The sequence below is a fragment of the Biomphalaria glabrata genome, chromosome 8 (assembly GCF_947242115.1).
Source record: "Biomphalaria glabrata chromosome 8, xgBioGlab47.1, whole genome shotgun sequence".
Lineage (NCBI taxonomy): Eukaryota > Metazoa > Mollusca > Gastropoda > Planorbidae > Biomphalaria > Biomphalaria glabrata.
Window position 1 is genome coordinate 25337823 of NC_074718.1, and position 16162 is coordinate 25353984.

At 31.2% G+C, this 16162-nt stretch overlaps 1 protein-coding gene across 7 annotated transcripts in view; it reads right to left on the bottom strand.

The window, feature by feature from the left end:
• The window catches only part of LOC106067962 (arf-GAP with Rho-GAP domain, ANK repeat and PH domain-containing protein 1-like), an 86431-nt gene that overhangs the window by 18674 nt on the left and 51595 nt on the right, over positions 1 to 16162 (bottom strand). For 6 of the 7 annotated variants that reach the window (XM_056037335.1, XM_056037334.1, XM_056037337.1 and 3 more), the window contains 21 exons: positions 12547 to 12590; positions 10491 to 10569; positions 9485 to 9502; positions 8710 to 8772; positions 7783 to 7864; positions 7452 to 7504; positions 6948 to 6992; positions 5477 to 5560; positions 5128 to 5240; positions 4030 to 4175; positions 3641 to 3780; positions 3369 to 3554; positions 3048 to 3116; positions 2724 to 2757; positions 2492 to 2532; positions 2330 to 2357; positions 1821 to 1852; positions 1620 to 1683; positions 891 to 952; positions 311 to 378; positions 85 to 193 (listed from right to left, as the gene is read on the bottom strand). In XM_056037335.1, the coding sequence (XP_055893310.1) occupies positions 85 to 193; positions 311 to 378; positions 891 to 952; positions 1620 to 1683; positions 1821 to 1852; positions 2330 to 2357; positions 2492 to 2532; positions 2724 to 2757; positions 3048 to 3116; positions 3369 to 3554; positions 3641 to 3780; positions 4030 to 4175; positions 5128 to 5240; positions 5477 to 5560; positions 6948 to 6992; positions 7452 to 7504; positions 7783 to 7864; positions 8710 to 8772; positions 9485 to 9502; positions 10491 to 10569; positions 12547 to 12590 (1560 nt within the window). The remainder of the gene's footprint in view (positions 1 to 84; positions 194 to 310; positions 379 to 890; positions 953 to 1619; positions 1684 to 1820; positions 1853 to 2329; positions 2358 to 2491; positions 2533 to 2723; positions 2758 to 3047; positions 3117 to 3368; positions 3555 to 3640; positions 3781 to 4029; positions 4176 to 5127; positions 5241 to 5476; positions 5561 to 6947; positions 6993 to 7451; positions 7505 to 7782; positions 7865 to 8709; positions 8773 to 9484; positions 9503 to 10490; positions 10570 to 12546; positions 12591 to 16162) is intronic. The other variant, XM_056037336.1, reaches the window with a different exon arrangement.

A 16162-nucleotide genomic window follows, 5' to 3' on the forward strand; every position in this document is an offset into this window, starting at 1 on the left:
TAAATATTTAATATGTTCTGAATTTGACAGAGTGCACAAGAAAATGAAATTTTGCATACTTTACTAATTAAAAAAAAAGTAAACCTTGGCAATAGTTCGAATCCATTCACCAGCATCTTCCTTACAGTCAGATGAAAATGAAAAAATTCTATTTTCTTTCATAGTTGTACTTAAGTCAAAGTGGTATCCAATCCTGATTGAAATCAAAATAAATTGAATTTAAAATTATAGTAATAAAAAAACATATAAAGTAATTGTGATCATAGTCTAGGGTAGGACAGGCATTGGCTTATGTTTACATTAAACTTACTTATCACTCTCTACTGATTGTATCATACACATTTCTTTCCTGTCAATAGTACCTTTGAATGTTGTACTCTGAGGAAATGAGAAGAGAATGAAAAATATTCATTTTTATGAATTTAATAATTACAAAGACACTAGAAAAAACAACAACATTGGTTTTCATGTCAAATAATGAAAATAAAATACTACTAATTAGTGAGTTGAATACATTTTTGATAAGCTATTTCATTATTTTCATTGGAGAAAGTTCATTAAAAAAATATGCATTTAAATTAACAGTACTTTGTTACTACTTTGTAGTTGCTTGTTTTTAAATAAAATGCTTTGAAAAACATATTAAGTAACTAAGAAATGTCATTTTGTTTAGAACTGGAAATAGATGTGAGAAGCATTCTAAAGTGTGATTACTTCCAAACTGTATAAGAACTTTTTAACTTAATGTTGCCTCTAATACAACATTAACAATGACTATTTTATGGACCATTATAATAAATATTCAACTGTATTATAATGGTTATATATCATTTATGAGAGATATAATAATCAAATGTACATATTCAAATGTCCATAGCAAGCGAACATACTTTTTCATTTGCATAATAGGTCAAAGATCCATGTTCTAAAACACACCATCTTGATTCAAATTCTGATAGAGAAAAAAAAATTAATTAATTTATTAGAGCTGATAAATATATATATACAAAAGATTTTTACATGATACTTTAAGAGAATTATCTTTTCAACCATCAAGTCCTTTTTAATGAATTTTGTGTCTATTTATAAAGATAACAGAAGATTTGAAGACTGTCAGGCATCATAACAATAACAAAGCTGCAGGTTGCTCATATATTTGAAATGGCTGGAAAGAAAGCAGACAATTAGTAAATGATATGCAAACTGACACCTGGAAAACTTTGTAAATGACCAACAGTGTTCAAGAATTCACAACAACTGAAATTAGAGATGAGAAACCAGTGTTTAAAGTTTAAAATAGGAGGGGGATCTTATTTTAATCTATGCCTGAACTGCTTGCTGGAAGAGCAAAGAGCATTTGAAGCTTTAGACAATTTAGGTTGCACAAATGAGTCTGTTGAAATAAAGATTGGGCTGTCTTAGTCAAATTCTAATAGGTTAATAAATGTTGAATATTTTCAAAAGATTCTGAAAGATTCACATTCTAGATAAAACTCTGAGGACAACAGAAAGCAAGAATGAAGGGAGTAGGACTGTAAACTACCTCCAAGAGTTCAAAGACTGGGATAGATGACAGAACTAACAAAACTGCTAATAAAAAAAGTTTGAGGGTCACTTACTTCCTCTCATTGGCCCAGTCTTATTGAGATACCCTTGCAACCTGATATCCTCACGAAGCCGATTCTGAAACAAGTAAGACAAATTGGCTTTATTAGAGAAACAGATTGCATTTCAAATTTCAAGAGATATATAATTAATTGGTTAAAAAAAAAACTTTTTCTGAATTGATTGAAACAATGATAAATCAAGCAATTCCTAACCTCATCACTGACACTTTCCAACTGAGACTGAGCTGAAAAGAAAAATTAAAAAAAAAATAACAGATTAAATATTTCATGCAAGCTTATTACATAACCTTATTAAGCTTTAAACTTGTGATTCCTTTGCTTATTATTATAAAAATTCCATGAGTATTCAGAATATGTAATCAAATAAACTTAAGGCTAAGCTAAGCCAAATTCTCTAATCATTATTTATTGTACTATTCAGTATTTACACAATATGCTCATGTTTCGAGTCTCTCTGATAATTCTAGCGAGATTTGAACTTGAATTTAAAATTGCACAACATTTAGAGATTTATCAATTATATACCTAATTTAATTTAGATAACAGATATTTATATTTCTTTATGAATTTACTAATAAAGAAAAAAGACACTGCCTTATTAATGAGCATACTGCTAACAAAATAAGTCACTTTAGGTTTGATGACTTAAATTCATTTATGTGTTCAATAGATCTTTGTGCACCTATACATTGTTTACTTACGATCACCACTGTTTTGATACAGCAGTTCCTGTATAAAGAAAAACATGATTAAAAATGTAATTTGTTTAAAAATCAAACAGCTCATTATGTCTAATTTAAGATTTGAGAAATTAAATAATTCACAATATTTTACAAAGTCAAAAGATAAAAAAAATGTCTTACCATATTTAAACGTTGTCCACTGTCCTTTGCAACCTCATAGGCTACAACAGAAAGAAAAAACAATTTTCCTTTATTTTTTAAAAAGAAACAAAGAGTGGTCAAATAAAGAAAATGAAATCTTCACATATCTAAACAGAAATAGCTACGAAACATTAAAAAAGTGGGAATAAGAGAAATAAACAAATTATTTAAATAAACCTAAATTTAGGTGAGTATATCTAAAGTTACTTACCTGTCTGACCACAATTATTTATTCTATATAATACCTGTTGAAATACAAAAACAATTTATTAATATAATAGAGTCCAATACTTTATGGTGTATAGTTATGTGGTCATAAAAGTTTAGTGCACTTTTAATGATGTAAATGAAGTTAATTTTATGTCTTTAGACAGAAAGAAGTTGTCAGGTCAAGATTGAAGACAAATATTTTAAATTACAGATAGCCCAAACAACTCTTCAACTAATGGTTACTTCAAGCGCCATTAATCTAGGCTGCAACAAGGGGTCAAATTTGTAACAACATCACTTTAGAAATAGCAACAAAGTTACTCACTTGTGCACCAGAGAATAATATCTTCATAAGATCTAGAACATCAGCTGAGCCTGCCACACTCACCAGCTCCTGAAGTAAATAAAAATAATATCTCACAAGTTCTCTAAATTGCTGATCAAAAGAAGGAAAATGTAATCCATGGCTACTAGTTGACATGGAAAATAATTGTAGGAATTTAACAACAAATATCATATATATATATATATGTTCCACATATTTATTAAATTATGAATAGTCAAATGAAATCATGATTTCCTTACTTCAGCTATTAGTGTAGTTACACATGTCTAAAAGAGGTTTTGGACTAAGAGAATAGTTTACCTTGCCAAGAGCTTGTGGCCCCATAGAATGGAGTTCATGCAAATTGCTAAACTTTTTCCCAATGTATTTCTTGGTGATATATTCTTTTCTTTTCTCCATTGAGTCTTTAGGTTGAGCTTTCATCCCTGGAGGGAGAGTAAACTCCCAGAATGCATTGGCGTTAGCATTACCAATGGTGACCATCAGCTTCAATAGTAAAAAATACTATGACTACTACTTTTACAAAAAGCTTATTCAGAGCGTCATTTTTAATTTAGCAAAGTTTCAATTACCTCTATAAGACTAGGGGTCCACACCCTTGTGTCCATTCTAAGTGACTTGATCTTTGACACCCTATAGTCAAATGCTCGGTGTACACCAGCACAGTTTTTACACACCACAATACCTAAGTTGATTGAGGCCCAATGGGGATCTGTGATGAACAAACAGAAAGTAATTGCTTGGTGAAAACAAAACGAAAATTGAAACATTAAGTAGCGCAGAGTTCACTTTTAACACGTCATATTCCATGGGATAGATGATTTAAACCTTATTTGTTTCTATGGCAACAGTTAATGAGGGTGCCATGTGGCCAGTAGAGCATCCAAATACATTTATATAGATAAGATATAAACTAAACTAGATAAAAAAAAAATTATATGAGGTAAGGAAGCACAATTACTCTCTGCTCCGCAGTCAGCACAGTTTTTGTTGCTCAAGTTATCATACACTTTTTCTAAGACAGTATCATCAGCCAAACCCTCAGCAATGGCATCCTCCATTGCCATGTACCAGTTCTGCATTTCACTGTCATCATCAAAAGTGAACCTGAGACAAAATGGGTATAATCATTATAGCTGCATGCTGCTTCATTTAGAAATACGTTGAAATGATTGAAAATGTAATTGAGTTCAGTATCTTACAAGTCATAAAGGATCATCATGTCATATGTTTAGGTTAACTAGTCAAACTTCATCATTTAAGAAATTTATTAGTTTGGCATGCTACTTCATCCACATAGGCATTAGAATCAAATAATTTCTTGTTTAAGTTTGTCCAAGCCAAAGTAAAAAAATACATTTTAGTGTAGTTTGCTTTTATTCTGTATTTATAGATCGTTTAAAAAAAATTAATTACAGCTTCATTATTTAATCAAAGTGTTTCAACATGTTGGGATTAATAGTTTTACTCATATTAGCTCTGAGTATTTCATTTACATTAAACTTTACTGTTCTTTTGGGTTTGTTCTAGTCTTTTCCAGGTGAAGGATATTAAAAGTTAATTTATATGTCTGTGTGTCTAAGGAGGAATAGCATTCAGGTTTTATGGATTTTTTTGTAAAATATTTTTTGTTCAATGTAGTGTTATGTTTTTAACTACCTGACAAATTGTGAGTATTCCAGAACAACTATTCTCAAATTATTATGCTTAGATCAATTTTGTTACTTTAAAGACACCCTAAATAATTAGGAATTCTCTGGATGGAATGACAAACTTAATTTGAACTCATTAGTTTGTAGATTTTGTAATACTTTTTAAAGCATTTTAAAGTCATATATCATAAGTGTTGATGTCTCAAGAGTCATGCTTTTGTCCCTGGACTACAACAAGCAGGAGATTTACTTATTTCTGTTTTGATTTAGTCACATAGAGATAAGAAATGATACCAACTATTTATTTTGTATTTGAACTTTGTCATTATGACTGATGGTGACAGAATTAACATCCTGAAAATAAAAATACTGCTCAAATTAGTGTTAAGTGTGGAGTTGAAACTTACTCAAAATAGCGATAATGTGTAGCCAACTGCAGCTTACACTTCTTTCTTTCTTTCACTTTGACTGAAGCAAGTTTCATATCAATCTGGTGTATCGGTGAGCCTATATGGTAGTCCTGATATAACAAACATATTATCAAATATAGTTCTGAAATATTTTTAGCATAATGGAGCATTAAAAATAAAATTGTTAAATAATTTAAGGCCATAGTTAGGCATATATATATATATATATATATATTTCTATACAAAACAATGGTATTTCAATAAGTTCCCTTCCCATCTTGTTCACTATAATGGTTTTATAATATGTTTATAATACTGGACAAAAATAAAAAAACTGGAGTCTAACCTCGAGAGAGTGATAATACTGTAATGTAGGGCCTGTGATGGACACATAGTACTTTTTGGAGGAGCTGTTGATTCTCACAAAACCCTTTAGAAAGAAAAAAATAATAATTTAGAATAGAACTATTGATGAAATAAACTTTTATTGGATTTTTTTTCCCCTTCATAATAATATTTGCTTTGCTTCTCTATTGTCCATGTTTCAATTCACCTAAACTCCATGTTTCAGGGCACCTAAACTCCATGTTTCAATGCACCTAAACTCCATGTTTCAATGCACCTAAACTCCATGTTTCAGGGCACCTACTCTCCATATGGCTCACACATTTTGTGCATTTGGGTTTACTTATTAAGACTTAATTTAGAAACAAAATGATCCCCTCTATCAATAGCTTTGAAACCAATTGCCATTTAATTTTTTAGAAATAAAAAACTTACAGAATTGCTGTCTCTATTTACTAATTCTGTATTTTGTTAACATTTTGTACTAATTTAAAAAGCTACTGATAGTTTCAGGAACTTTTCTCTGTGACAGATCCATCCAATTTATTAATCTTTATGTGAACCTGTTGCTAATTAAAAACATATACATTGAATAATAGAGGCTTAACTATTTTTTTTTATAAACATGACATTACTATAGTGATGAGAATAGAAATTATGCTAGACTAGTTCAATAAGAATATGTCAATAGACTGGTTCCAGAAACTAGATAAACATTAACTGATAAAAGACAAGATAGCAGAAAGATTGTAAGGTAGAATAATGTTTACTGAAATTACTCCATGACTCCGTAACACAAGAAAAGTTTTCAAAACAAACTGCTTTTTGATGTAGTGTGTATGTGATGATGTAATTTGGACATTTTGTCTATGATTAAAAAAAAAGGTTTGTTCATTTCAATATGTAAATAATGACAAATACAAAACAACAAATTGAATACATAATTACAAACCATGTCTACAAATCCGATGCACATATACTTACCTCAATTTGAACCAATAAGACATAATAAAGAGACAACAATAAAGAACAAAAAAAAACAGAAACATTAGCTGAACTGTACTCAGGGCTTTTTTTTGTGACGGTACGCACGGCGTACCAGCACCTTTTGAAAAAATTATTACTTTTCTTGTATTTTAACAATTATTAATTTTTAGTAGTTAAAAGTTAGGCAATCAACTACTGAGTACCCGCAACTAATCACTTGAGTACGGGCATCTATTTATTTTTGTTACAAAAAAAAACAACACTGACTGTACTTATTACAAGTTCAAAGCCATTCTTATAACCATAAATTTCTCAACTTATATACTGATCTTTGTCAATATATTGCAATAGTATAAAGAAAACATAATACCAAGCATCTTTGGCTTAATGCTCCATTAGTAATAGGCATTTATTAGAGCCCATGTACAGACTATCAGCTACAATAAAAAGCTTGCTATCACATAGCTAAGACTAACACCACTTACCTCTTTGTCTGGTTTTTCAGGCTGGACTTCTCTTACAGGTAATTTCTGACAAAATAAATCAAGTGTAGGTAGGTAAGTCAGTGTATAGAATATGAAACAAATATAATGAAATTTAAGAACCAACTCCAATTTAAATTATAAAGGAACGTTTTGGTGAACTTAAAATGTAAACTGAAATCAATTTTTTTTTCTAAAATCACCCTTACTATATTTTAAAATGTAATTTAAAAAATGATAGCTGTCAATGAAACTAAGATTGATATAATCTTAAAATAAAGCTTGGATCTGTGTTTTAATGCCAAGCAATAGAGCAATCGGCACAAAATGGTTAAGCTTAAAATCATCATAGGCATTGAAAAATTTTCTCATATACCATATACATAGTATTTCATTAATGATGGATTCAGCCTGCAAAATAAAAGCTAGGAAAAGTTAGGTATTTAATGAATTATTAGCAAAACAACCATAAAAAGCAAAAGACAAAAGCATTATATTAATATTTACCTTGTATTCTGTAATGGCAGCACCAAGAGTCAGTGCCCAGTTCAGGCAATCATCTGCAACCAATAAAAAAACAACACAATAATGCCAAAACACACATATATATATATATATATATATATATATATATATGGTGTATATATATACACATTTAGTGGTTGTATCTCTACCTGCAGCTCACAAGCCAATTACTATTTAGTTTTCCAAGTTAGTATACACAACATGAAGACTGTGCAAGTGTGGGGTGGGGTGGGGGGGGGGGAAGCTGCAAATGCTCTCCTCAACCAACCTGTACCTACAACAACAAACAAGCAAGCAGCTAGGACAGTGTTACCTCTTGTATCTGAGGCAAACAAGAAGATTCTGTTCTTCAGAGTTGTATGAAGCTTGAACCTAAAATTATCTTTATCTGTTGGCTGTAGAAGAAAAATGTTTCTTATTTTAGATTTTCATGACAAACAAACAAACAAAAATTCTTTTATTACAATTGATCTTAATTATATAACCATTCAGTTTTATCATTTTGTAATCTTAAATTAACTCTGTTTGTCTGGTACAATTTTAGTACATGTTATTTTTCCCACACCCAATCTCAGAATAAGATACAATTTTGCATAAGTATTTCTTGTATCTCACAAAACAATAATCAATAAAAAAAATTTATTCAATTAGTTAATTATTTATTGGTAATTATCCACATATTTAAAAACACTTTGTTACTTTTACCTGCAGTTAACATCTGATTTTTAAATGTCTAAAGCAATTATGATAAGTCAATCATAAACTTGTTAAACTATTGTTTTTGAATTTGAATCCCGATTAATGCTAGACATTTAGGACACTCATAAGTCCATTCAGTGATATTCACAGGAATAAGTAAAGGGCTGGCTGTGGCACACTATATTGAAAAAAGTGTATTTCAAAAAAACAGTCGTATGGCCCTAATTGTTTTTCAAAAAACAATTTACTCAAAATTGAAACTCAGGTATTTTAAAAATAATAAGAATAGAAACTATGCTTATTGAAAGTATAATTGTTAAAATAAATTATTTTATTTAAAAAAAAACATGAAAGAACAATGGGGGATACTAATGAGTTGTAAGCTTATCACAATAATAAAGATGCATCAAATGTTTGTTGTCTGAAGAGACTACTGATAAGTTGAGATAAACTTGTTTGAAAGCTATTTCTTTTTATCTCTATTGTTTTTTGATGATATCTGTTATAGTAGGTAAAAAAAAAACAACAATGACAAACTGACCTTAATATCTGCTTCAACCTCAGTCATGCATTTGATAGGAATGATTCTAATAGAGACCTGTGACTGTGAATACACAGTTCAAAACAGTCATTAGAATACAAAGCTAAGTCCTCATTTTAAGAATTCTAAATGGCTCAATTAATGAATAAATAAATAACATGGAAAGCATGAAAGTAAAAAGTCAAAAGGTTATTAGATTTATGATAACAAAACAGAATTGGATCAAGATGGATCCAACTCTAAGCTAGTGCTAATAAAGCAAGACTATTACTTCTATTGCATAACTCACAAACTGCATACACTAGTTCACAAGATGAAAATGTCATGAATGTGTAGATTTAATCCATGTATGATGGCATTGTAATGTGAAAAGAATAATAATTTCTTCTGTTGGGACATTGTATAAATAAAAGTACTACACCTGCTTCTCTATCTTTAGATGTAGCTTTGATAATGTAAAATAAAAAAAAGTGCCAGAAATGTGCAAATAATCATCTGATACTGGTGCTCCTACTGAATTCGGAGTGTTGACAGATACATTCATACAGGATATAGATTACACATATTTTTATTATTGCCAACTGGTGCATAGTGAAAATTTAATCTTGCAAAAAAATATATTTAAAAAAATGAGTAGGAAGTAATTTAGAAAATTCTTCTGGTTTAATCTTATTTTTTTCTTGGCAAATATTGGTGTGTTGTGTTGATAATAGAATAATACAAAAGAAAATATTTAAAAGTTCTGAAAGCTATCTAAAAATTTGATTTTAATTACCAGCACATTAGGGTAAATCTGTAAAGTCAAGTCATAAAGCGAAGAGTTAATTTAAGTCATGACAGTAATTTGTACGCGACTATTGAAAAAAAAATATCTGTAGAACCATTCCTTTTTAAATATCTGTATAAAAAAACAACATGATGTTCTTTCTAACAATCTAGTATAGACAAATTTTATAGACTTGGTTGAAAAACTTTTAATTCAAACAAAACATAAACAACCATATTATTATTCTGCAAATAGCTAACCACAATCTTTGTCAATTTCTGTACTTGTTTTGAAGTGGTATCATCACGTGAATTATCCTAGTTATCAGGTAGTTTTAACGTTTGCAAAAATGAAATATGGAAAAAGGAAAGCCTTATGTATCCATTGTGTGAAATTTGTGTATGGAATCTCAGTATTGTTTAGACATGTATAATAAAATGAAATGTTATCTGTGTTGTATTTCATTGTGTTCACTTGTAACTGATGAAAACCACCTCATACCCCCCCCCCCTTCTTTTTAATTTTTCAACATACTGGTGACCAGATGTTTATTGTCCAAAATTAAAAGGAATGTGGTTTTGGCCTCACTATGACCTTAACACACTAAGTCAAGAGAAACAGCCCTAATATCTATAGCATTATGAGTTGTGTAATATTTTATTTTTTCAACTTATAACACATGCTTTGATTTCATGAACCTGAAAACTTTACCTAAAGATAACAACAAAAAAAATAAAGCTTATTCATACATTATATCATTACAAAGACAGTAGGTTTATAATGAAATCAATAGAACATGCTTATCTGTAAAATTGAAAAGCCAAAATTTTGACTGAGCCATTTATCCTTTATCCAAGCTAGTTCAAACTAAATTTGAAATTAAGCTTAGTGTATTACAGACATTGTAGAAAGTATGCAGGACAGAAGGAGATGGGAAAAAAAAAGTTTGACTCATTCACAGGAATCATTGAGACTCATGCTGTACCAGTTAGAAGGTTGAGAAGGTCTAACTTACTGTATTATCACTGTAGTAACTCAGACTAGCTCCATTAAATACCACCCACCGCCTTCTCCAGCCCCTGTTGGCATTGTGGCTGTAACATGAACAAGAACATCTAGTGAGACATAGTGCACCAAGACAAAATATGTATACATATATCCCTTGAGAGAAATCTGTGTTGGCCCCTTGAGAAACATATTGAAACTCCAAAGACAACAATTTATGTGCAAACATTCAAATACATTAATTGTTCAAAAACAAACAACAACATGGTCTGTTAATCTAATGCATATAATATTTAAATCTTATTGAATTTTCAGCTGCTAGACCCTTTTAAATAATGAGTACCGGAATATATATGAGCTTTGAAGAATGGATCAGAATTTACCTTCTTTGATGGACTAACTCTAGTACTGATGATGTGCTATGTGAAAGCCAGAATTGTCTTAGAGCAGACAAACATTTTTAGGACATTTTTTTTTAACATGTATGAAATTTTCTTTAGAAAAAGCATAAACAAATAAGACAGTTGAAGGCATTTACATCAGAGTTTCATACTAAAATTTAAAAGATTATTATAATGAACTTCTTTTATGCTGATAATTGGATCCAACTTGCCCATACTGAATAAGAGCTTCTTTCTTTGTTGAACAAAGACATTCTGTAGCTTGTGTAGAGTTTATGGTTGGGATATTGTTCTTTAATTTTTTTAACAAACATTTTTTTTTCTCAGTCAAAGCATGGGCACCATCAGTTGTTACACTCGCCATCTTGTTCCATGCTGATCCAACACTTTCAAAAGTTCTTCATAGCGTTTAATAAATTCTGGCTGAGTTTAATCTTTGAAAGAATGTTTTGACAACCTTATAAAAAGAGCATCAAAAACCACAAGCACATATTTAAATGAACTTTTTAAACAAAAATATCTTAGCAAAGTTGGAAAAATTTTAGAAGATAACAGTCACCCGCTCCATTATAACTACATCAAGTCGTTAGGAAGTGAGTAGACTAGATCTAGAACTGAACATTAGAAAGCCTTAGTTCCTTACTGGGTCAGACTTTATCAACGTTACTTGTTACATGAGAACATGGAAATGTTGTGGACATCTGAGTGGTGTCACTCAATGAACTCTTTATGTTGTGACTGTTCTAGTTACATGAATGTTGCTGTTATTGTTTTTATATGAGAAAAGAGTACTTGTAATCACAACAAATTTCCAATAAGAATCAATAAAGCTGTCTTAGTCTTATAACCGATTAGAAAAATATTTGTTTACTTTAAACTTTAAGACAATCTTTACATAGATATTTAAAATAATTTTTTAATCTACATGTATATGTAATGTTATATCTGTAAAATGTGGGCACACCTAATACTTGATGGTGTCAGCGGGCTGCATAAAACATTTTGGCAGGTCATGTGGCCCCACAGTCCGTAATTTGCCCACCCCTGCTGTAGAGGAAGGGATGTAGTATAAATGAAAGGGATTTCCAGAGACCTAGCTAGACAGAAGATAGAGCAAGAGTGCAAGAGTGTAAGGAAAAGTCCTAGGTTAGTTTAAAGGGTAACCAGTCATTGCTGAGGGTCTGGCAAATGAAATAATCCTCACAACAAATAATGCAATCCTGTTAGTAACAATTTTCCATTTCACAACTAAACAAATTAGAAATAATATGTTGTTTGCTTTAAAAAACTATCAAATTTGAAAGTGGGCCGAAATATCACAAATTGATTAAACACACTATTAAATTTAGAAAATTATTCTTTTATTTTGTATAGACTGTGTATGCAGGATTTTATTTTAAAAAAAAAAGTGGAGAAAATTTAGAAATGTATAATAAAAAAAAACATATTCAACATAGACACAAAAGACATAAAATTGCTTTTTTGTAGGAGTGACTACAGACACACTAGGCATTCCTGTACATGCCTGAGATTACCTACTAACATCTACACAATGTATTTAGTGTTCAAGTCAAACTAGGCATTCTGTACCTGATCCCCTACTTATAGTAGTAAATGTAGGTCTAACACAAACCTAACATGCTGAGAACACATGTCACTACTCACCCGCCTTGTTTTAATAAATATCCATCTCTGGAGTTTTTCCTTGACTAAAAGAAAAAATTAAAAAATTGTAAATATGATGTTAACAAATAAAATGATATCAAGTAATATTAAATTAGATTTCCGTACATCTTGGTAAAAGAAACAACTGTCTAAACTCTTTATAACAACAATCCCTTAAGTGTGCTAACAAGGGCTAAATGGTGCTGACATGGCTAAAAGTGTGTTGATGTGCCAAATAATCATAATTGCAAATCTTTATAAATATTCAAGCCTTGTCTATCTATTAAAAAATGTTAAACCTGATTACCAAAATATAAATATAAACTGTTAAACCTGATTACCAAAATATAAATATAAACTGTTAAACCTTATTGCCAAAATATCAAATATAAACTAATAAACTTCACTGCTGATTAGGAAGATATTTTAAGATTGTATTATTTGTATAGCAGTGGTTACGGTTACTTATTCCCAGTGAAATGTCAGACACACATTCAAGTTTCACTCTCTCAAAAGACTGGGAAAAAAAACCCCACAAAGACAAGCATTTAGCTTTGAAAGAAACAGACACACTGCAGCCACTGAGAACCAGAATGTACTGCCAGATAACACTCACTCTGGCACAAACCAATTAAGTGTTCTATTCCACCACCAGCAGCCCTCCCCCCATTCCCAATCTTAGACTTGCTTGTGTAGTTAGTGGTCATTAAGAGCACAAACTAGATCAAGATCTCATTATGATGTGTGTTCAGACAAAAAAGAAAGTAAAACAAAAAAGGGGGGTGAAGGAGGACCTGTCATGGATACCAACAGCACTCTATCAAGAGTTAGAGAGCCTTTTATCAGTAAATGGTCAAAGCAGTTGACTCACACTGCCTGAAGTGATGGATACTAACAGCACTCTAAAGAGTAAGAGAGCCTTTTATCAGTAAATGGTCAAAGCAGTTGACTCACACTGCCTGAAGTGATGGATACTAACAGCACTCTAAAGAGTTAGAGAGCCTTTTATCAGTTAATGGTCAAAGCAGTTGACTCACACTGCCTTAAGTTCAGTGTGATAGCCTAACTAATTCAACTGCCAATAAAAATATGCTAGACCTAAAACAACAAAATATTCCCAATGCGATAACATTCAAACCAAGCAGCACCTGTTAACCAAAAAAAATTCAAACAAAGGGGTGCACATGAGAACTTGCAAATTAGTCACAAACAATGAAATGAAATACATTAATCCCTGCATCAACACTGTTGAGAAGCACTGTATGATTGTTACAAGCTAATCAAAACAAACTTGGGTGTAAAAGTTCTTCATATAAAGCAACACTCACATATAAAGCTTTCTTAATACACTTCAAACGACATGGGAAAAATAGGACTAAATAAGGGAAACAATTCAATTTTCTTGATCCTTATCTTATATGAAATCTATGTTCAAACATTACTACTGTGGAGCCACATCTAATGGGTGATAGAAGCCAAACAAAATCTCTAACTAAAGTTTGTGGGCAACAACCCAGCAAACACCAATAGAGCCATATATCAAAAGATGAGAATGGGGCTGCATTGGCCGTAAAATGCCAAGACCAAGAAACAATATTGCAAAGCAGGATCTGGATAGGGAAAAGGCTGGAAGATCAAAGCAAACATGGGGAGATCAGTAGAACAAGAAGTAAAGTCGGCAGGATGGACTCAACAGAGGAGTATTGCCTGGACAAAAATCAGATGGTGAAGTACTATGTGGCCCTAAGCTCCACTGGGTGTCTAAAAGATAAAATAGTAAGTCATGTAATGTTTGTAGGACTAAGATTAACTAGTGACTTTTACTAGCCACAAAAAAAAAAATCGCCTACAATTAAGTACTAAAACCCAACCAACAATCAGCCGATTACTATTAACCAAAATGGGGCCATTGATTAGACACTGACCTTTGAAAGATATTTTTAACATGGAGAAATGTTGCATTGTTTTAAGCAAAACATGTGGACTTGTTAGCCCATAGATCTATAGAAAGCATTCCTCTTATAAGAACACATTGGATTACAAAAAAATAAAAAAATAGAGATGATTTGCAAGATCACATTGGCTAATGGACTGGTTAATTGAATTTTACTGGGGTTTTAGAATGAGTTTGTGTTCAGACTTAAACGGTTCTATACTAATAATACAAACTTGTATATATTCTGCTGTCTGAATCTATGATTTATTATTGTATATTGTAAACACGTTGTATGAGGTCTGTCTTCGTTGTGATATTGTTAATTTTTGTATTTATGAACTTCATTCGAAATAATAAACATCCTCAAATGGCAATATTAGTCCCGTATTTGTTTTTCCTAACTGTACATTGTCTGTTAATGTTTCTGTGGTGGTAAGGTGGCACCCAAACAATATTATGGACATGTACATGACTAATGTTTTCTTATTCCACGTGAAAAACCTTCCCGTCACAAAGTACTAATATCTGCAATAAATCTATAGGCTGAACTCCCTTTTACTAACTTTGTTTTGTTTTTTTTTTGTCGTATAATCAGAAGTTAAATAATTGACGGGGGAAGGGGAGAAATGAAAAAAAAAAGAAAAACGTCAACTAGAGAGAGAGAGCAGCCTGTGACAGAGAGGAGGGGGAGGGGGATAAATAATAGAGGAGGTAGGGAAGAAATTGATAACTTTATTTTCGAAATTTATTTTTTTTTCTTTAAATATTAGTACGCATTACAGTGGCGTACCTAAGGGGGAGGGAGAATTTTAAGATCCCCCGCGCCCCCACCTGGGGGGGGGGGCCAAATGGGTGTCCAAAGTGTATTTGTTAATACATAAATTAATATATTTGATTGACAAATAGTGTCAACGGGTGTCTTTTTTTTTTTCAACATTTATGGATTAAATTTATAACAAAGACTAAATCTAGATCTAGGTCTATCAGTATGTTGACTTTGTTGACATTTTAAAAATATTTTTTCCCACAGAGATTAAAGTTTGTTTAAAGTTTGTTTTACATTTTAAACTTTGTTGCTACGAATAAAACTATATGATATACAGCGAATTCCAGGTATCTTGTTACCTTTACTAATAATAGATTTAAATGGCGAGTATTTTATGGCTACACTAATTGACCTTGAAGAAAAATTTACAGAATCGAGTATAACAGATCCAAAAGTTATTCTTAATAATGCTAGAATAGTCCATTATTCGGGTTTGGCGTCTATAATTTCAGAATTAAACTTCACACTCGAGTTATTACCCCTATATTCATCTTTCCTCAGTCCAATGGAAACTCTCTTTTATTTCCATCTAATCCTTTTGCTTTCGCACAAAACATAAACAACAAACAATGACACATCCTTCAGTTTGAAGTTATTATCTCATCCTTCCTTTTAAATTTCTTAAGACTGATATCTACTAGGAACTTTAACAATTCGTCCACTTCTGGTTGTCTTGACTGGCACAACAAGTTCTCTAGACTTTGGTCTATAACTGTTTCGTTTGTTCCAACAGTTTGCAGTTCATTGTCTTCATCGGTATCATAGTACCCAGAGATGTCTTCATCGAAACTCTTATTCAAAAAGCGTTGATTTCTTCTGTATGTTTTTCCATCGTTTGACTTTATGATGTAAGA